Raw genomic sequence first — 23,176 nt, forward strand, 5'->3', positions numbered from 1 at the left:
ATACTCAGCATAACAACTGAGTGAGTCCCAGCTGGTATATAACCACTGCTCCTGTATTGGGGACTAAAGTTATAGTGATATTTTCCATGTTCACTTTAATTTTTACTGAAGTGTTCAAGAAAAGGGGTCAGTCTGTGCTTTTATTTAACTGTAGATCTTTTTGCAATGATGTCAGACGGACAATGTTTGTGATTCAGTTTACTGAAAGAAGTTGATTAATGAGAAAGTTGATTGCAGAATTTTTTCACAGATAATCGGTGTAGATATCATGTGATTGCAAAATTAAATTCAACTGCAGTCCCACAAGGCAACAATTCTCTTCTCTCCCAAAAAACTCCACTTAACGAGTGACTGAGCTGGGGGGCAAAGAGGCTCTAATCTTTCCAGGAATTTTATGTAAGCACATATGAATACAGTTAGACCTTTCTCATGGTGTTCCTTAAATTGTGGATTCATTTCTTATGATGATATCACTTCACAATATTATTTGACAGCTGTGGTGCATCACTAAAAATATAACCATCAACCACACCAAGAGCCACCAGTAATGGCCAGATGCAAACAGACAATATCTTTTTATTGAAATATAACAAATATTTAAAAAACCATCTGAAATATGGCTTAACTCTAACATTATATTTACTAACTGATATGCAGGGTTTAGAAAATACTGTTATCTTTACATGTATATAATAGTAAAGGGCTTGTGTGGGTACACACCTTCTTTTCGGCCTCGTATTCGGCCCAGGCCGCCTTGCGATCTTCCTCACTCAGTGCCTCTTCCTCCTTGTGGTCCAGCAAAGAGTCGTGCTCGTGGTAGCCGACGATATGATCTTTGTAACTGTGAAGGAGTTCTGCCAAGAAAGGATCCTGGGATGGGAGAAAGAGTCAAAGAAAGATGGGTCAGCATCCCACATGAAAACACACACAGATGAACTGCACTAATAATCACCATTACCAAAATAATTATTAAGCAAAAAAATTTTGTCTCATCAAACAGAAACAAAAGAAAAAAAAAAAAAAAAACGTTGCTCTGGCTTAATTAAAAAGAGTACAAAAAAATTACATCATAAATTTTGTTATTTAATTTTTAGTTTAGTCACATTTTAGCTTGGGGACCAATTTTCATTATTAACCAACTATTAACTTTTATCTTAGTAAACTCCTAATTTGCTTCTTATTTAAAGTTAGTAAGGACGCTGCTAAAAATAACATTATGTTGTGTATTTGATCTAAAGCAATGTGTTTAAGTGGTTTAAGGTAAAAAAATATTTTCCACATAATGTACATAATTGTTGCTCCTCTATGCCCCGTATTCTGAAACACGTAGGTTTTTACAAAATCCATCAGTCTGAAAAGCGAGGTGTGCACTAATTGGCCAGCGATCCAGTGCATTGTGATTCACTCACTATCTCAAGCGTCTGACGGAGATGTTACATGTCTTAATATACTGTGATGCCGTGTGTCCCGGCACAATGATGCAACACCAATAAAACCCATTACAAACGAAGCATTTGTTGCATCCAGTGGGGACATAGTTACTGATTATAACAAATACTATAGAATACCCAAGACGTGTCACTCGTGTAGTTTTGAATTGCAATGCAATGCTCAATATGGCCGCTCAATCTTTTCTCGATCTCATCTATGCATGAACAGCTTGTAACACTCCAAAGAGAAAGGAAAATTTGAAATGGCATCATATGACCCCTTTAAATTTAGGTATGTGGTGGGATTAAGGGATCTAAAATATGGTCATGCAGATTAATTTCTCCAAAAATGTAGCCTGATTAACCTACCACTGCAAGCTCATGTTCTTCGCCAACAGATGCACAGAACCAAGTACCACACTACTTTTCTTTTCTATCTTTTTTTAATACACTATATAATATGTTACACTCGAATGTGTCACAACAGAGAGATAAAGATGCTTCACTAGCTCCATTTCATTGTGACTTTAAAACAATAAAAAAATAAAAAACTTTTTCATTGTCATCTCACGGTGGCCAGATTCTGAACACCTATTATTTTTAGTGTCACACGTGGATGTAGTTATACACTTGACATCAAGAAGTTACACAGATTGTTAATGTGTCCTTTTTACAGTTTGGTCTAAAGAAACTGTGTTTCTGAACAAGTTTTGAGTACCAAAAAGTTACAGCTTGCTTTCATGACATGAGCTCTTTTATGTCAGAACAAATAAATTAATAAAATAGCCAATTAGCAGTTATTTTGTGCCGCAAAGCTAAAAAACAAAACAAAAAGACAGCCTCCAACCAAGTGTTCATATTTAAAATAACTTCTGAGGCTTTCATGCAACTTTAGTATCCATGACTACTCTGTTATTGAAAACAACACCTGAGCAGTGCGCAATTCACATCCAGGCCTCGTACAAACATGGTTTAAAATTACTCTACAGCTATTGTTTGCTTTTCTTTGTCTTGCCTGCGCTTTACATTAAAATGCCTTCAAGATCTCGAAACATCTGCTGGATCCCCACCACATGAACATAAACGTGTGATAGTTACGTCATCGCCCGAATTAGTAGAGACAATAAACAGAATAAGACAAAAACAAAATTAATCATAATCATCACAACGTTCAAAAAGAAAAGCCTCAGGTTTCTAAATTTAGGACTGCTTACTAAATTGCTACAGAAAAGTTTGGATAAACAGAATCTGAGGAAGAAAGTGAGCAAACCTCAATCGTCCTCCAAAGAGCCCATCATGATTAACCAGATCAAGGTTGTTTCAAGAAATAAAGATAACATCAGTAAGACAGGTACCAAAAACAGAGCCATGCCTTCTGCATTACAGCAGAGTGTAATGGAGAGCGCAGCTACAGATCCGTCCACATCAAGGCTTTTCAGTAAGTGGCCTCGATAGCTGCAAAATAAAAACATGTGGCGAAAGCAAGCACAATCACGCCAGGCCTGGCCTATTCCCTGAGTGATAGTTATTTCTAGCTAAGAGGCTAAATTAAAACATGGCTTGATGCTGTCATGTGAGGAACCCCTTCTGCATCACAACCGTGAAAAAGACTGCATGGAAAAGATGATCTCTTGTTGAAAGTGTGCAAAAGACGAGGGCCAAGTGAAGTGTGAGCCACCTCTCTGGAGCAAAAGACAATTCAATGATGAAGCTGTTGTTTGAGCACATTTCAAACACTCGCCATCATGAGAGGGCCGACCTGAGCTTATCTGAACATCGGGCAATTTTGAGTGGGTCTCAGAGCCGCTGGGTCAAATGACAGTGACGCCGTCCAGGGGAGCAGGGAATGCTGGGATTCCTGATTAATCTCCAGGCTGAGCTCCGCGGGTGGTCTCGTCTGTCTCAGTAACCTGCCCTACATGTGCATCTCGACCAAAGGCACTAATGACGGTAACAAGAACTCCGGCACTGTCATACTGTGAGCTTACCCCATGCATAATGACGGCTTAGGAAAAGGATATCGTTTTACTCCATGCATGGATGTGGAATAGGCTGGGTGGGGGACTGGGGAAATCAGCAGACTGCAGATTTTAAAAAAAATTTTCTTAGGGAAATGGGGAGTGGGGATCCCACAGGAAGTCAAACGGGGAGGAAATAGTTTGTTTCTGATCAAAGCATGGAGGTGCATGAGCCAGACTGCTGCAAGGATAAATACTGGCCCAGGCGAGGGACCGTCTATCAGCCCATGTCTAAAGACCACACTCTTCCACATCTTGGAATATCACAAGCATAGAAATGATTTCCTTGTGAGTCTGTATCCTATGCTTGTGTTTGAAAACAGTTTGCAGATCTCCATAAACATCTCTGTTAAGCTCGAGTAAACTTGCATCCATTTTCCTTGGGTTTTGAACGTTTAGTTTGCATTTCCCCACTAGCTTTGAAAATGTATTTATGATGTGAACGATACACTGTGCTCTACCGAGGAATGATGCCACATTTTTTAGGTATTTACACTGGACAATGTTAGAAGGTGCACCAATAATTGAAATCAGACATTCCCAGTGACATTCACCAAGAACTGTACACGAATATTACTTTCACAAGAGGTTGTTTCTTGGCAGTTTACAGAATTGTTCATTACAAAATAATCGTTCAAGAAAATCAACCTTTCGTAGCGCCACTTACATCAAAGCTGAGAATGCATCATGTACCACTGAAATGGTGCACAATTAGCCATATATTGGCCATCTCTGTGTGCAATAGTTTATGCCAATTTTATTTATTTTTTTGGACTTCAAGTTTCGCCTGAACAGTGGCACTTAACACATTATTTACTGCTCAATCTCTCTGCATTATATATTTTTTAAAGACCTTAAAAAGCTATCAATTAAAATCTGATAGCAATAAGAATTATTGCAAGTTATCCTAAATTAAAAAGCTGAAACAGTGACAAACATCATTGCATCAAAATAAACTTTAAGAGCTCTGCTCAACTACATACATTTACGACTTGGCAAACAAAGCCCATTTACTTAAGACACGTTCCCAGATGAACTCCACTGGTGTGAAAAACACAATCCATTTCAAAGGTACAAGGTATTTTTTCTTGGCATTTGGCTTCCTACTGAATCATTTTCAGCACATTTACAGCTATTTCCGCTCAATTGCATCTTAAGGTTTTTGATCCCACCACCTCATATTAAATGCAATCCATATTTGCAAACTTAACTTTATTTCACTCATTACCACGGCCATAAACATCTGCCGTGTGCTCAGGGTGTGAAGAGTGGGAAAATGGAAGTGTGACAGACTAAAGCCATAAAAAATCTAAAGATATAGGAGCTTCGGAAAAGTGTGGAAGAATTTGTTTTTTCAAAAGACTGACTTTAGAAGTCTTGTTTTGATAAAAATACAACTGCGCCTTCATAACCATCCTGGTAAACAAAAATCTGCTACAAAATGAAGAGCTTAATGCTTCCCTCAGATTTCACAAGACACTACGTTTGACATGCAGGTGCACAAACCAAGGAAACCAAGGGGTCCGGGCCGGGGCAAGAGACTCAAGGAATGTGAAGGATTGAGATATTTGTAATACCTAACCTTAGCCAGGCAAAACGTACTCTACAGCTGCAAGCAAATTATATGCATAACCTCAGTGCCCTGATATAAAAAGTCTGTGTCTGCACAGCTCTTGATGTTTGGCACAGGGCTGGATGTCAGGTGTCCCATCAGGCCTGCCTCAACTATCATCTTTTCTACCATTTACTAAACAGACTACGTTAGGTGAGAACTCCTTCGACGAACTTCAGTTCACACCCTCAGCTCTTTCATCCAAGTTGGGGCAAATATCTGAAAATGGAGGGTTGAAGGCAATCACTCATTTAAAGAACATCTGGGGGATTATTAAGACCAGTTCCTGCACCTAATTACAGCAACTAAAATCTGTTCCTTTGCTCAGCGAGGCCCAGTCGGCAGGGGAGCCGGAGCGAAAGCAAATTACCACTTTCCCACCGATGGACCACTGTCAGGAAGTGTACACACCGACCCGACCGTGTCACTCAAGCCTGCCCAGGTCTCAGCTCTATAATGGGCCTCTGAAGAGCCCCAGGCAGGGCCAGAACCCAAGCTGGGTGGCTCTCATGTCTGAGCTACACCACTCTTCTTTGTCATTAGAGTGGAAGTCCGCTAGCTTCCTTTGTCTCCAATTAGTTTCTGTGAAAAGCACAAGAACACCCTAAAAGGGTTTTGGAATAATGACTGTTCATCAGGTCAGGGGAGGTTTACAGTGTTCCTTTGAAAACTTCAGAGACAAAGCAGTGAATCAGCGTAACAGATGGCCTTCACGATGGCATGATGTTTGGGTGAGCTGCAGCGGCACACAGGTTGAGAAGCAGGATGTGCTTTAGACTGAGAGGGGCTGAGTCTTCCCAGAAACACCAGGGAAAGAATCAGGAGGACTGGTGGGAATAGCTGCTATTGCCAGATCAGAAAGTTTATAGCGTACGATTACAACGAGAATCGCTTATAGCCTATATCTTGGAGGCTTTTAAGTAAATTTTAACTTAACTATCAGGTTTCATTTTAATTTTTACATATAATATTTAAGCACATGAACAAGATCACATAAACAGTGCACACTTTGCACAAATGGGGAACAAAATAGGTCTTACCATACAGTACAGTACAAGTCTTGATCTACTGTGTATATTTATACTGTACATAAATACACACCCAGACATGTGAATATTTGATTTAAATAATACATCAATATAAATGCATGTATAATTTAAATCAAACAAGTATATATTTAAGAGATAAAATGAAATAAAATAAAAAAGCAGCCCCAGACCATCACACTGCAACCATGTTTGACTGTTGGTATGATGCTCTCTTTATGAAATGCTGTGTTGGTTTTACGCCAGATTTAACAGGACACACACCTTCCAAAAAGTTCAACTTTTGTAAAATCAGTCCACAGAATATTTGCCCTAAAATTTTGGAGATAATCAATTAATTTTTTTGGCAAATGTGAGACAAGCCTTTGTCTTTTTTTTGGTCAGCAATGGCTTTTTCCTTGGAACTCTCCCATGCATGCCATTTTTACAGTTCATTAGATGTTGTTCTGTGTTCTTTTATGACCTCCTGGATGAGTCGTTGTTGTGCTATTGGAGTAATTTTGGTAGGGCGATCACTCCTGGGAAGGTTCACCATTGTTCCAAGTTTTCTCCATTTGTGGATAATGGCTCGGACCGTGGTTTGCTGGAGTACCAAAGTCTTATAAAATGGCTTTATAACCCCAGCCAGACTGATACATGTCAACTATATTGTTCCTCATCTGGTCTTGTATTTCTTTAGATTGTGGCATGATGTGTTGCTTTTTAAGCGTGCTTCACTTTGTCAGACAGGTTCTATTTAAGTGATTTCTTGATTCAACAGGTCTGGAGGTCATCAGGCCTGTGTTTGAATATTGTATTTTAACTCCGCTATCTAAAATAATGTGGTTAATCACAGTTTTATCATGATTTAACAGTGGGCAATTCATTTTTCAAATAGGGCCAGGTAAGTTTGGACAGCTTTTCCCCCTTAATAAATAAAATGGTCATTCAAAAACTGCATTTTGTATTTACTTGCATTATTTTTGTGTATTATTAAAATTTGTTTGATGATCAAACTGGCACTGCATAAAAAACATATAATTTGACACCACTAATATCTTTCCTACAATACATTGAATATTTTCAAACGTATGACGACTTTGTTGCACAACTTCAACTGGAAAAATTTAGGGGTGTATATTTTATTATTTTGGGGGGGGGGGGGTGTATTGAAGACTAGCTATGTTATTTATGTTAGCTAATAGTTCAACAAATCTAAGTAATCTGTCCAAAAAACTTTTGTGTTTACAAAACAAGTGCAATTGTCATATTCATTTGGTTTTATAAGGAAAAAGAAAATATCAAGATGCCGACAGATTATACAAAGTGAGGAAAAGAGCGATAGGCAGAGCTCTGCCAGGTTGAGAAATATTTCCTGTGTATCATAAACTTGGCGAGGGTACTGTGAGAAATAGAGATATGACTGCAGGCTTCGAGGGATGACTGACTCATCTTCAGACGATTACAGGCAGCAGATTCCATCCATAACAGCTGACTTGCTACATTCTGGTGCACATATGGCCAAATGTGGTCATCTGCTGCATACAAAGGTAGGGCGACATCTCCGAATAAAAGCTTGATCAAGAACAAGTTTCTCAAACATCACATAAGCAGCTCATGATAAAACATTGAGGATTTTTAAGCATAGAGATGTGGGGGGCTCTGTCTTCCCCAATATAAACCTTCTGTGGTACACAAGACAAATATCTGCACAGCTGTGCACTTTGGACACGTTTGTTGGATGTGTACTGGATGCTCTGCCTTCAAATTAAAGGATCCCGGCATCATTGGTTCTGCAGAATAAAACTCATCAGTAAACAAGGGTCACGGAGGTCGCAGTGTGCAGCTGCGTGCTGTTGAGAAAGATTGGACACACACTTGAAGGCCAATGTGGTCTTGTAAAATCTTCAGGGGTTCTCTCCTGTGACTGCACACCTGTGCTTAGATAGACTCGAAGATGAAGGGGACAGAACTATTAAGATGAGAGCTGAGCACTGTTCCTCCAATCCCTCCAGGAAGACTGAATGCTTTGGAAACCAGGCGCATGAGTAAATAACAGTGTGTCAATCCTGGTGCACATCAAAAGGTAACGTGCACAGAACACAGGCCAGGAGCAGCTAACTTTAGCAGGGTTTCTGCAGTCTTGATTTTTAAGATTTCTTTCATTAAGGGGAGTCTTGGATCACTTAAGTGCTTAAGGTGACAATGCCTGATCAATCACCAATGCAATTAAATATTAGGTAACTGGACCACACTGTGATGCTTCTACAGCAGACTAATTAAGACCCAATAGAAGCACAGTAATTGAAACACAAAGGTGTTTTGGAGAGAGATGTTCAGATAAAAATCATTCTTGTAATGATTTCTTTAAGCATTTTTGGTGTTACAATAACGGTAAAAGACAGTAACAGACTTAAATTATATTATCACCCAGTGATTTGTAAACAAACTGTACTGTACTGTACTGATGTACTATATGTGACCCTGGACCACAAAACCAGTCATAAGGATAAATTTTTCTAAATTAGGATGTTTGCATCATCTGAAATCTGAATAAATAAGCTTTCCATTGATCTATGGTTTGTTAGAATAGCACAATATTTGGTCTTTTGATCTTTGGACATTTTAATATTTTGATCTTTACTTAATATCCTAATGATTTTTGGCATAAAAGAAAAATCTATAATTTTGACCCCTAGAATGTATTGATGGCTATTGCTACAAATATACCTGTGATACTGATTACTGCTTTTGTGCTCCAGGGTCTTTAATATAAATATAAGGGGCCCTATTTTAACGATCTAAATGCAAAGTGTAAAGTGCACAGCGCAGTTGCCCAAATCCACTTTTGCTATTTTAACAATGGAAAAACGGTTGGCGCACCCGGGCGAATGGCCAAAATGGGTTGTCCCTATTCTCTTAGTGAGTAATGGGTGTTATTTGGGCGTAATGTGCAACAAACCAATCAGAGTCTCATCTTCCATTCCCTTTAAGAGCCAGATGCGCTCGTGCCATGATGAATTTGCTATTTACACGCCGGAATTTGGCAAGTGCAAAGACTGAACGCGTCTCCGAGATGAGACAGAGCTGCTCGTGTGCGAGTAAATAGATATTCTGATACATGCGATGACTATCCATTATGACATGTAGGCATTTTTATATTTAATTAGCCTACAAAAAATGTATTATGCATTGCAATCCTTTAATTTTTTATATTTGTCATGTTTGTGCTGCTGTGCTTCCCTGTGTTTAAAAAACATTAAAAAAATAAAAACATTGCGCCTGACTTTAGACCAGGTTTGAGTTGGTCTACAGCGCAGTCTATTTTCAGCTCCTTAAAATAGCAATGCGCCTGAACACACCTCTTTTTTAGACCAGCACGCCAATGGGCGCACAAATGAGCTCAAATGCATTTACTAATTAAACGATGTGGCGCTGGATGGGAAAATGCGAATGGCGCCGGACTGAAACTAGCAAACACACTTGCGCTTCATCTTGCGTTGCATTGCACCGGGTGTATTATAGGGCCCAAGATAGCACTTTAGTATACGGACCAATTCATAATTATTAAATAGTTGTTCATTAGCATGCCTATAATTAACATATTGGCTGTTTATTAGTACTTATAAAGCACATATTCTTCATGAGCATATTCACATCCCTAATCATACCCAATGCCTAAATTTAACAACTACCTTATTAACTAGTGATCGACCGATGTATCTGTTTACCGATATTTTTCCCGATATTTAAGCATTTTTCCATAATCGGGTATCGGTTTTGTAATATCGGATTCGCCGATTTACGGCGTCATCTTGTGGCCGTTTTGAGATTTCCGCCATTGCAGCCCGGGCGTCTGAGGAGATCAGTCAACAACAACTCAGTGCACAGGTAAATATATGTTCTACTTGGTTTGCTTTAATTAATCAACTTTATTTAACATAACAGACATGCACAAATGAGATCTGAGACATAAATTCCTGATATAGTTAATTTATGCAGCTTGTTTCTAAACAATTGAGACGAACTCATTGAGTCACGTAGTGTAATTCATCATGTCCTGCCCCAATAAAGACGTATCTTTACATGAATTAAATAAAACAGACATGAATGAGTGCATGTTGAAAATAAAAGCGTTGAATTTAATTCTCTATCTGTTGTATTTGCTCACCATTAGTCTAGAAGAGAAAGTTTGTTCATATTGCTTAGCAACTGACGGATGATCTGGAGGCTTAAGCACGGCCACTGAATGAAACTTTTGACAAGATTATCTTGTTTAAACACCCTAGATTATATTATCATTTACTACATAACAATTATTTCGCTAATACACATATAAATATAGCCTACCGCTTTTTGGAAATTAATTATTTATTATCTCCATGCGCGATCGCGGTTGATTAAGTTATAGTCAAACAGCACTTTGTCAGTTGGCATTTCATGATTTAACGTTAGATTGAATCTAGATCATAAAATGCCAACTGACAAGTGCTGTTTAATTTTATATAGTCTCGGGGAAAAAAGTTAGTTCATATTGCTCAGCACCTGACTGGGTTGATGATCAGGAAGCCTCAAGCAATGGCACTGAATGAAACTTTTGACAAGATTATCTTGTTTAAACACCCTAGATTATATTATCATTTACTACATAACAATTATTTCGCTAATACACATATAGGCTACATATACCGCTTTGTGGAAATTAATTATTTATTATCTCCATGCGCGATCGCGGTTGATTAAATTATAGTCAAACAGCACTTTGTCAGTTGGCATTTCATGATCTAACGTTAGATTGAATCTAGATCATAAAATGCCAACTGACAAGTGCTGTTTAACTTTATATAGTCTCGGGAAAAAAAGTTCGTTCATATTGCTCAGCACCTGACTGGGTTGATGATCAGGAAGCCTCAAGCACGGCCACTGCATACAATTTTTGAAGGAAGCAGGCTTACAGGGCAGAATGCTGAAAGACTCTGTTTTCTACACTAAAACCTAGTTCTGCTTAACTGGGAGTATTAAGTTACACTACTATATAGCTATGCACTCCTAAATAGCCCTCCCGCCCCCACCAATATGTTAGAATCATTTTTGTGCTTTATTTTTTTACCTGTTTTTATTTTTTTACCTCATCAAAGCTTTTATTTTAAAACAAAGACACTTAGTAACAGTGCGCTTAAATTTTTTGGACTCAGACCCCTCTATTTATTTGTGTATAAATATAATGTTTTTTTTTTTTTTTTTTAATGCAAGGAGGGAGTGATTGTTATAAATAAAATGTTTTTTTTCAGCTCATTTGTGTTGTAATAATTGTCAGAAACAGAAGTATAACAGTAAATAAATATCGGTTCTGCATATCGGTTATCGGGTACATAAACATACAAATAATCGGTATCGGTATCGGTTATAAAAAATCAATATCGGTCGATCACTATTATTAACTATTAATTAAAAAGTCAAATATCATAGTTAATGTTAGTTAATAGTAAGAATCGGACCTTAAAATAAAGTGTGATCGAATATACTTCATGAACGCAGGTAATCGATGCACAACATAGCACATCCAGACTCTATGACTATATTCTCGCCCAGCTCTAATCTGCTTAACGCAAATATAAGACATAAGAAGATTTAAAAAATGAACTTTGTTTTATCTGTAGCTGGTTTTAAAAGAACGTGTATTGTGAAAAGTGCTACACAAATAAATTAGATTTCGTTTGACAAATTGAAACAGAACACTAATATGATATCTGCTGACAGACCAAACGGAGAAAAGCAGGTGTTTTCACCTTGGGCAGCATGGGAGTGGCCCGCTTGCTCTTCTTCTCAGAGGGGTCGTCCAGCTGGTCGGGCTCAAACGCGTAGAGCTCCGTCAGTTCGTTCATGGTAAAGTGGCGTTCAATCTGCTGCTGGTCCACAACTCTGAAGGACAGCGACTGTTTGGCGACCTGCCGGTCATAGATCTTCTCCTCCATGGTTCCCTATAGGAAAGAATCATGTCAAAAAACATTACAGATCTGATCTGCCCCGTCTATTAATAAACCTGTATTACATACACAACAAATAAAACTACATTTCTCACCTGAGCCAAAAACCTGTAGACAAACACAGTCCTGACTTGGCCAAAGCGATAGACTCTGAAAATACTCTGAATGTCGTAGGATGGGTTCCATGAGGCGTCGAAAATTATGACCCTGTTTGCAGCTACCAAGTTGATCCCAAGAGAACCAGCTCTGGTTGAGATGAGGAACAATCGACCCCTTGAGAAGAACAAGAACACAAGTGCTTTCATGGAAAACCAAATGGTCATATTTTGAGACCATTTTTTTCTGCCTGTGCAACTAAATTTTGTGTGTGGTCACACTGGCGTAGTTCAGCTCATAAGTGCTGCCAATTCTGTTGGCTATCTTACCATTTTATTGTTGTTGTGCTTTTTAATTAAGAATAACATGAATCCATATTTTGTTTTAGCCGTAAAACATTAAAGGTGTATAGATGTATGTAAGCAAAACAGACAATTATCTTTTCTTTTAAAACGAAGCCAGAGGCTTAAAACAAATCAACAGAGGAACTCCCGTTTACTAAATTCAAATCACAAATAATATACTGATCTGAAAAAAAAAAAAAACGAAAAATCTATAATTTTGACCCATACTATGTATTTTTGCAACAAATATACCTCAGCTACTTAAAGGGTACGTTTACACATAAATTAAAATTAGGCTATGTTTTACTCACCCCAAGTCATCCTAGGTGTTTATGACTTTCTTCTTTCAGACAAATCCAGTCAGAGTTATATTAAAAATCATCTTTGATCTTTCAAGCACAATCATTGCAGTCAGCGGGTGTTGCACTGCTTCAGTCCCAAAAAAATGAAATAAGAAGTGCACTTTCATAAAAAAAAAAAAAAAAGTCTCTCACAAGGCTCCGGGGGGTGAACAAAGGCCTCCTTTAGTCAATTTAAGCATGCACAGTGCTGACCTCCATACGTCATTCCCCCAGAACTACTTCTGTGTTCTGTTGGCGCAAGCTACATTAAAGTGATTACTACGTTTTAAATATGGATATTTTTTCGAAGAAAAAGGCATCGAATAGCTACTGGAGGCGTTTGTTCACCCAAAGAGCCATGTGAGACATGTTTTTTATGGATGGGTGCTTTTTATTAAACTTCTTTTGGACTGATGCAGTTAGTGTGGTCACGGTACCAAAATTTCAGTATTCGGTGCCGATACCAGTGAAAATCCACAGTTCTCGTAACAATTTCGGTACCAAAGCACAACACAAAAATACGCAAAAAAAAAAAAAAAAAAAAAAAAAAAAACATTTTCACATTCTTTATATTATTTACAATTGTGTTAAAGGTTTTTCTACAAGTTATATAATTATGAAAAAGAGTAAACAAGTTTCACCCATATTTAATTTGTCTTTTAATTTATGAAATTTAAACACATTTTATTTTTTGGTAAATAAAGGGGGATTTGCTATGAAAATTAAAACATAGAATAAATATTGTGTGATTTATTTCTTTAAAAAAAATTAAGTTTTATAAATTTTTTCAACAGTAGTAGCAGTATCACATACATTCTACTAAATAATAGTAATATTTCTAGCACATTGCCTTTATGTAAAAATGAACTTTTATGTTGACGGGTTGCCGTGAATACCTTTAAATTGACACTGGTTTTACTCAGATGAAACGGTAAAATGCTTGTGAAGTGACTCAGAACAGTTCTGGTGATGTTGTTTATGTATTGATGTCCTCATTGAGACGCAGATGCTGAAATTATTGCAAGCGTCACACGCTTCAGTCTATGTAGTAAACAAACCATTCATTCATTCACTCAGAGACGCGAAGAACATGCCGGATTCATATTTCAACCAACTTTTGCGGCTTAACATTTACAGATAATGGTCCATATGGAGATTTGATTTGACTAATTTATGCAAACTTTGACAAATTCCGTGACTGTCCATATTAAAATGTAAGTTTCATTATCAAGACTGGATTTTGAGATTCCATCTGCGTTTTCTGCTTCGCGGAAATCATAGTGCTGTGTGCATCAAGAACCGGGTCCTCGGTGCCATCGGTACTTAAAGAAACCTGCTACCTTCACATTTTTATTTTTTTTGTACCGACTTGGTACCGAAGTACCGGGTCTTTTGACAACACCAGATGCAGTGCAACACCTGCTGAGTGCAATGATTGTGCTTGAAAGATCACAGACAATTTTTAATATAACTCAGACTGGATTTGTCTGAAAGAAGAAAGTCATATACACCTAGGATGCCTTGGGGGTGAGTAAAACACAGCCTAATTTTCTTTTTTAGGTGAACTAACCCTTTAAGACATTTGCTCCAGGGTCACAAATGACGTGCTCCTGCGACCAACTGAGAAAGTTAGTCACAAACGAGTGACTGGTGAGAAGAATGAGTCTGGAGTCTGCACTCTAAAGGGAAAAGTGTCTTTACCGAACATTACTGGTGTCATTGAACTCCTCTGCCCATTTCTTCCTGGTCATGGCATTCGTTGAACCATCTAGACGATAGTAGTCAATGTTTCTGAACCACTTGCCCTCACCTTGAGAAAAACAATCAAATATTTAATGCAGCTGTCAGTCCTGGTCGGGTTTGCTGTACATGGAGAGCTCAGGGGAAAGCATGTACCCTACATAGGTGGCAAAGCCCAAAGAACTCATGTTCAGCAATTAATATTGTGGCCTCCCACACTCGTGTTCATAACTAACATTTCAATATGTTTCCAATTATTCCTCTGTGATCTTTTCATTACAAATTGCAAGGCCTTAAGCTAACATTTCTTTTGCAAAATAAAAAAGGCCTAATCATTTTCAAAATGAAAGTAAAAACAGCTGCGAGGGTTTAATTAGGACCGTGACCTTATTCCAGAGGCTTTATGTTTACATGCACATATTTATGTGTTTCTGCGGGCACTTAACCCAGATCTGTGTCAGATGTGCGCACAAATATCAGATGAGTTTCTGCATGTAACCACAGCGTGCACTCAGTGGATCAGTGCTCGCTTATTTGATGAAATTAATGTTACATTTACAGCAAATATAATTCAAATAAAAACTACAAGACTGGCCGTAAACATTCAACAAAACACTCACCACCATACAAACCACATGAAGTCAAGACAGACAAAAGAGAAAGTCGTATAAGATGCGGAACAAGTCATGCTAACATAGTAAGAATTTAAAATGATGCACTGCACAATACAATGAATACAATATCCAGTTATTATTTGAAAGAGAATATATTAAGTACATACTTTGAGAGGCAGAAATCTCTAGCACAGAAAATCAAACAAAGCACCGTGATTAAGGCTGAGGAAAAACATTGGTAAAAGTGCCTGACCTTTGTATGGCGAAAGCTTCCCTTCCTCTTTGGCTTTGCCTGCCAACTCCAGGAAATCTTCAATGAGGTCCAGAGAAATGAGAGACTGGCTGAACACCAACCTGAACACACAGCACACCTGACCGTCACACACATGACCGTATGACATGGAAGACCATCAATTAGGAGATGCTACTCTGACAAAACTCAACTCACACTTTTTCTTCCAATTCTTCAGCCATGCGGAGGATCTCAAAAAGAAGCACCATTTTCCCAGAATGCTCCAGTATTTCAGAATCTGCCTCAGCCACAAACTCTTTGTACCAGTCAGGCGATGGGCTGCCAGGACCTGAGTTCGACGCCCGAACTAAGGGAAAACATCACAGATATACACTGCTGTGGCCATTTCTGCAGAAGACGTGCAATGCAGGGATCTCAGATCCAAATGTTCAACAAAAAAAGTTGTTTTATTGCATCTAGTGTCAAGTCCAAAATCCACCAACACCATTCTAATGAATAATAATTTAAAAAAAAACATTTTTTTTTAAATGTGAAATATTAAATCGTGTAAATTGTGTGTAAAGTAAGTGTTAATTTGTAGAATATGTGAACTGTTATAAAACCAACTGTAAAAAAACTAACCTTGGTCATCAGTATTGGTCAATAAAACAAATCTTTTTTTATGCAAATATTTTTTTTTTTTTTTTTTTTGTAAAGGAAAGTCCACACAACAATGTCATAATTTACTCAAATTCAGACATTCTTTCTTGTGCCGAACACAAAAGAAGATATTTTGAAGAACAGTTGCTGGCTTCCAAAGTATGAAAAAATATTATAGAAGTCAATGGCTATTGTCAACTAGTGGTCGACCGATATATTGGACAATATTTGGTCTTTTTTAAAAATCGGCATCGGCTGATAAGTCCTGTTTGAGCGATGTGTTCGAGGCAGGACTTTTATTTTGACGGCGCTGAGAATGCCTCTCTTGTTCACTGTTTGTCGTTAACAGTTCTGTCTAATACAGATAGAAGTCTTTCCAATAATAAGAAAGAATTAATGTATACAAAAAGTGTTATAACGATTGCTTTTATATTATTAGCAATAGAAAGGCAAATATTATAATACGTACTCATTTGCCGTCAGCATTCAGCTAATACGCATTTATATAATTTAAACAAATCTTTGAATGACTAATGAACATTTAATTTCACAAACCTTGCAAACTTAGTCGAATCCAGCTGTGAGATCTTGTGAAGTGTGTATATGTATCCAGCATGATCACGATCGTTGTTCAGCTTTAAACTCGTGATTTCAAGCGTTATGCATTTGCCCACTGTCATATTCATGTGAAATTAGTGTTACCTTGGCTTTTTATTAAAAAATATTTACCAGAATACTGAATGAGCTGTTGGTTACAGTGTTTACCTCCTTTTTAACTATATTTGTATCAAATATTTATTTGTATGTAAAAAAATAAGTTGTCATCTACAGTATAAGTATGTTTAACACATTAATTTTTTTTATCCATTTTCAAATTTAATATGAATTAAAAAAAATACAATTATATTGGCCACCTTAATTTTCATGATGTCAGCATCAGCTGTCAAATAAAATATATCGGCCGACTTCTGTCAATTTTTTTGATTCCCAATATTCTTCAAATTATCTGCTTCCACACAGGTTTGGAACAACTTGAGTGTCCAGATGATTGTATTTTCAGGTGAACTATCCCTTTAACCATTATTAGTACCAACAGCACTGCTGAACTGCTATCTGAGGAGATGATTTGGTCATACCCTCCTCCACAGGCTCTGCTCTGTTGCGCCCCTCAGGGTTTCCTCCACGAGAACTGGTGTTCCACTCCTTAATCACTTCCAGGTCATCGCTGTCGGACTTGTCTGAGCTCTGCTCTTTCCCTTTGCCTCGCTTCTTCTTTCTGTACGGGGAACCAGATCAGTCATTATACAGGCAGCAAACAGGTAGCCTACCAAAAAAGAGTTCAGACTCATCTCAAACCTTTTGGGCTTCTCATCTTCGGAGGTCAAACTCATGGAGGACTCCTCTGTCTCCGAGGCTATGAACTCCTCCATACTGTCCTCGTCGAAGTATCCCTGTGGAGAGAGAGAGAGAGAGACAAAAACAGCAAGTTACAGCAATTGTTCAGCCAAATTAATCAACCTGATCTCTTCCAAACCTGTAGGACTTTAGTTCATTCTCAAAACTCAAGATATTTTGGCAACACTTTAGATTAGGGAACAGATATTCACCAATAACTATGACTTCTGCATCAGTAAACTTCCAAATGGCTGTTAATTAAGAGTTTGTAAGGTAGCGGTCACGTTTAGGTATGGGGTGGATTAAAGGATCTAGAATACGGACATGCAAATAAGGCATGTGTTAATAAACAGCCAATATTGCTAGTAATATTCATTCTAATAAGCAATTGGTTAATAGTGAGAATAGGTCTAAATAACTCAAGTGTCACCGATACTTTTAATGAAACCTCCACTGAAAGTCTATATAACCAAAGTTCAGAACATCAGATAAAAGGGTCAAAAAAGTCTTGCGAAGAGCTTAATATGATAAACAGGTTTAATTATGTTTTTAAACACCCGTACATTTAGCAAATCACATAAGCTAGAACAAACCTCAATAGTTCTGGTGCATCACACATGCACACTTGAGCTCCTGTAATGTGTGTGTTTGTCAATCATTATTTAGATGAACTAGATTAGGTTTTTCTTTTCAGATGGATTCGTTTAGGGCAGATTTATGACCAGTTTAGTTACCTGGCATTTGAATAGAGGGACAGAGGATTCGTCTGTATTTCTGAGGTTAACCAAAGTCTTCTGGACAGTATTTTCATGTTTGGGTGAACAATCGTTTTAAATGCTGTAAATCTAACGGATTGTCTGGTTTTCTAGAGCTTAACATAATAAACCTGGGATAGATAATGTGAACCTGAGCGTGTACAAAAGTGCTTCTTTGGCAAGTAAAGAACATCATTTGGCTCCCTAGTCTTTTTTTGGGGTCTGGCGTCCCGTATGTGCACAGAAAGCGATGACTTCAGGGAAACTTCCCCCTCATGTAAATTGTGTTTTCAGAGACGTCTTGAATCCCTCACCTTGTTTTCTTTACTGATATAGTCCAGCTGGAGGCACCACGGATGGGTCCAGATTCTGCTGAGCATCTGGAAATCCTGGAAGAGTTTGGTCCCGGCGCGGCCTCGTCCACTCTCCAAAGCAGATCCCACACCTGTTCAGAGAGAGACGTTTAGCGCCCGCCGCTGGCACTGTTTCTACCCCAGCGTGCCAGAACACAGCGCACCGCAGCGCCCCAAATCCTGAACTGAGATTAGCCCCGAGGATTAGGTGAGCAGGTAAACACGCTCTCAGCACTGCCGGGATACACACTGATGCTTAGAGAAGCAAAGCAACTAAATCCTCCTCTCAAAAACAACTACGAGGAAGGCTTTGCTACAAACATCTCGAAACCGCTGTGTGTCATTCTCGCAGTACACCGAGCAGATTTTACAGACAAACGACTGGCTACGTTCAAAAAGAAACACTAGGACTGAATACTGCACAGCGCCTGAAGAGATCGTTCCTGAGCAACAGTGATAATCCATCCTGAAAGCAATGATAGTGTGAAATCTATTAACTCGAAACAGTTAGTGTGTTATCTTGAGCTCTGATTGGTCACCATTTGAGCATCATGGCACCCAGAATGAAAACACAGTGCAAGATATACAATCCCAATCTGAATGCTACTGTAATACTGTACTGTAATGTTGTGTCTGTTTTTTGCTGCTAGTATGATTATGCTAGTCTTTACTTTATCTATAAGCTAGTGTTTCAAGATAAAGACAACATTTGCATTTATATGTGTATGTATTTATATGACAGTTTTATGGTATGGAACTGAAAGCCTGTGCTTTAAACAGCCTAGGTGTTATAGTTTTATTGTGTTGTTTTATGTTCCATGTGAATATTGTAGATACATATCTGATTTTCACTTCTAAATTGTTGTCCGTCTCTTTTTAAACACTCCAAGCTCTCACACAGTATAATCTGACCCCGTTTCATTAAAAGGCCGATCGTTACACACTGACTTCCATTCATTTAAATGTGTGCGACAGGAAATGCAAGCTCATATGAATATTGCTGCTTTCCCAAAATCCAATTCAGCCCTGACCTGCGAAGTCATGTTAAGACATGTGACTAATAGATGCTGGTGTGACCTCTTAAATTAAACTAATGCAAACTTTAGTGGAGTCAGAATGCATGTTTTTGGATGCATCACATGTTGCACATAAATTAATTCTAGCAATACACATCATTAGTGACTAATACTGTAGTGTTTGTAGGAACCACATTCCTTTGAAAAGCTTCTTTTTCAAAACTATCAATGGTATGCTATTTATAATTTTTTTCTAAACATATTTACACATCCTAAAAGCAGTTATAAACAGGGCCAGGGTATAGTCATCGCTGCATACAAAGCTGGGATGGTATATGAATAAAAACAGCAGCTTCAACACGGTCTAAAATGCTGAATGCGAGTTCACCTCAATGCAGCATGAAATTGGATCAAGGTTTGGGTAAAGCAGGCCACCAGGACAAAAGCGCAGGCATTAAGGCAGAGACAGTGTCTGGTTGGTGGTCTCTGGGGGTCTGCACCCACAGACACAACAGCAGCGAGCTCAGAGGAAAGCCGTTGTAATGAGCCTCGGGCTGGGAAACTCTCCCAAAGCTCTTCATTAGATAAGGACGTGGGAAGAGTTTGAGATCGGCCTGGAGCCAGCTGCCACTCATCCTCTCCGACCCCGACCCGAGCTACAACACCCCAAACCACTTCTGTGACAGAACGAGAGTCTGCTTTCACCTCCGGAGACTCAAACCCTCAGCTGAGAGACCGCATGTTTCACCATTAAAACTCAACATGACAGAGCATCTCACTTCATATTCAGCTTCACTCAGGAATAGTTCACATCAGGCAGAAAATAGATGTATTTTAATACATTTAATGTCTCTGTTCAGTGGTGGCCAAAATGATTAGAACGGTAGCATTTCCAGCAGCTAAAAAATGGTTTTAAGCCAGTTATTTCTCTCTTTTGCTGTAGTATTTCAGTAGGAATTATCAGTTTACATTTCCAAACACTCATTTAGCCATTAATTGTAATAACCCAGTGTGATTTTTGTCTGAAAGCAGAATTTTGTTTTGTCTGATCACCAAAGCAAAAGAGAGAAATAACGGACTTGAAAGCATTTTTTCAGCCGGTTGAGAATACTAATCTTATAATCATTTTGGCCACCACTGTATATAACGAAAATAATCAAGCTATCTTTAACAGAGCAATGCTAAACACACTGAAGTGAGTATAATGTACCTGTGAAGTGATCCAGATAGTAGCGGTAAAGCTTGCACTGAATGGGTGTTAACCGTATCGCTAACACATACTCGTGTTTCGGTGGCAGGAATTTGGTGAGGGCGGTGTAGTCTCTTCTCTGCGGAAGACAACACTTTTACAGGTCTGTTCATTATGAGCTAGCACTGAACACACTGGCTGTGGTCTTCTGGCTTACCTGGACGCAGCCCGCCAGCATCTCGTAGAGGATGTGCGCGCGCTTCTTCATGACTCGGACGTCAGTGAGCGTGGAGTCGGCGCACTGGCCGTTCTGGATGGGGTTGATGAAGCGGTTTCTGAACTCCTTCACTGATCCCAGCAGGTTCTCCTTGATGAAGTTCACCATACAGTGATCTGAGGGGAGAAGATGGCACTTTCACTCCCTCGTCGTGATGCTTTCCACATACTAAACTCTTAGGTTGCCAGCCACACAAACACAAACACAAATGAATGAAAGCAGCAGCAGTAATGATGTGATGTACACTCGATCAGGTTGTTCTGCAGAGGCGTTCCTGTCAGCACCACTCTCCGACGAGTCTGGATGGAGTTCATGGCTTTGGAGACAGCAGATGCTTCGTTCTTCAGCACGTGACCCTCGTCACAGATGACAAAATCTGGACCTGTGCATCAAAACATCATCCATTCAGTCCATCATCTGAATGTGTGCAGTGCTCTCACACACAACAGATTTCCTCATCTAGAAAATTACACTTTAAACTGTACAGACAAAAATGACGTGACAGATTTGACAGGAATCACAGTCTTTAGACCAGCTGATGCTCATGTTCACCAAGCGCTTTCCTACTGCAGAAACTTCACCTGGATCGACTAGAGTTTTCTGAAAGATTTCCTTCAGCTTCTTGCTCTTGATGTTTCGTCCTTGCGTGAGGTTGCGGTACATCTCGTAGCCTATGATCATGACGCCGCCATCCTCCTGCCAGCGCTGTAAAGCGTACGCTCTCTCCTGAGGTCTCTTCACCGTGGCCAGCTCCTGCACCTGAAACACACACACACACACACACACACACACACAGTCATATTAACGTCCACCACTCAAAAGGAATGTGCTCCTTGGTTTTCTTTTACATATCTGTGTCCCTGGAGCACAAAAGCAGTCATAAGTAGCACAGGTGTTTTTGTAGCAATAGCCAACAATACATTGTATGGGTCAAAATTGCCCAAAAATCATTAGGATATTAAGTAAAGTATTTTCCTACTGTAAATATATCAAAACTTCATTTTTGATTAGTAATATGTATTGCTAAGGACTTAATTTGGACAACTTTTAAGGTGATTTTCTAAAAGTTTTTAAGAAAACTTTTTTTTTTTGCACTCTCAGATTCCAGATTTTCAAATAGTTGTATCTCAGCCAAATATTTCTTCTATCCTAACAAACCATACATCAATAGAAAGATTATTTTAAGTTTAAATTCTTTTTTTTTTTTAATTGAGCCTTTTGGTTTTGTGGTACAGGGTCACACATGTTTCTAGCATGATTAGCATGCGACTAGCATGTTGCTAGCATGTTTCTAGCATGATTAGCATGTTGCTAGCATGTTGTTAGGATGTTTCTAGCATGATTAGAATGCGATTAGCATGTTGCTAGCATGTTTCTAGCATGATTAGCATGTTGCTAGCATGTCGCTAACATGTTTCTAGCATGATTAGCATGTTGCTAGCATGTTGTTAGCATGTTTCTAGAATGACTAGCATGCAACTAGCATTTTGCTAGCATGATTAGCATGTTGCTAGCATGATTTAAGCATGATTAGCATGTTGTTAGCATGTTTCTAGCATGATTAGCATGCGACTAGCATGTTGCTAGCATACATCAATGGAAAGCTTATTTTAAGTTTAAATTGATTTTTTGTATTTTTTTATTGAGCCTTATGGTTTTATGGTTACATATGTTTAAGAATAAAAGTACCAAAACTTGCATTTATTAAAAAGGTTTAATTTATAATTAAATTAGAAAAGTGCACATGATGCAATAATGAATGATAATGGCACAGTATGCAAGTATGACACCCCCCCCCCCTCATTTTACTCCTCTAAAATACACATATTACCTGCAATAATGATCACTTCAAAATGAATGTCTTTATTTGTAATAAAAAGTTTTCGAGTGCACCCTTGTGGATAATAATGGGGAGCTCTAGGTGTCACTGTACCTCTAAACTCTCCTCGTCCTTCAGGCCCTCTTGCCACTTCTCAAACTCGTTGAGCCAGTTGAGCACCGTGTTGAGAGGACACACCACCAGAGCAGTGCTGAAGTTCAGCTTCTCACACAGCAGCAAAGTGTGGAGAAACGTCACCACCTGCAGGACCAC

At 38.6% G+C, this 23,176-nt stretch overlaps 1 protein-coding gene across 5 annotated transcripts in view; it reads right to left on the reverse strand.

The window, feature by feature from the left end:
* LOC113113384 (transcriptional regulator ATRX-like) overlaps window positions 1-23,176 on the reverse strand; it is a 49,931-nt gene that overhangs the window by 5,800 nt on the left and 20,955 nt on the right. For all 5 annotated transcript variants that reach the window (XM_026279531.1, XM_026279530.1, XM_026279532.1 and 2 more), the window contains 14 exons: window positions 23,018-23,164; window positions 21,666-21,843; window positions 21,329-21,466; window positions 21,025-21,200; window positions 20,829-20,946; window positions 18,564-18,694; window positions 17,456-17,550; window positions 17,236-17,375; window positions 15,656-15,806; window positions 15,461-15,561; window positions 14,555-14,663; window positions 12,168-12,345; window positions 11,875-12,066; window positions 721-870 (listed from right to left, as the gene is read on the reverse strand). In XM_026279531.1, coding sequence (XP_026135316.1) covers window positions 721-870; window positions 11,875-12,066; window positions 12,168-12,345; window positions 14,555-14,663; window positions 15,461-15,561; window positions 15,656-15,806; window positions 17,236-17,375; window positions 17,456-17,550; window positions 18,564-18,694; window positions 20,829-20,946; window positions 21,025-21,200; window positions 21,329-21,466; window positions 21,666-21,843; window positions 23,018-23,164 — 2,004 coding nt within the window. The remainder of the gene's footprint in view (window positions 1-720; window positions 871-11,874; window positions 12,067-12,167; window positions 12,346-14,554; window positions 14,664-15,460; window positions 15,562-15,655; window positions 15,807-17,235; window positions 17,376-17,455; window positions 17,551-18,563; window positions 18,695-20,828; window positions 20,947-21,024; window positions 21,201-21,328; window positions 21,467-21,665; window positions 21,844-23,017; window positions 23,165-23,176) is intronic.

Source organism: Carassius auratus, chromosome 14, assembly GCF_003368295.1.
Source record: "Carassius auratus strain Wakin chromosome 14, ASM336829v1, whole genome shotgun sequence".
In the NCBI taxonomy this organism is placed as follows: domain Eukaryota; kingdom Metazoa; phylum Chordata; class Actinopteri; order Cypriniformes; family Cyprinidae; genus Carassius; species Carassius auratus.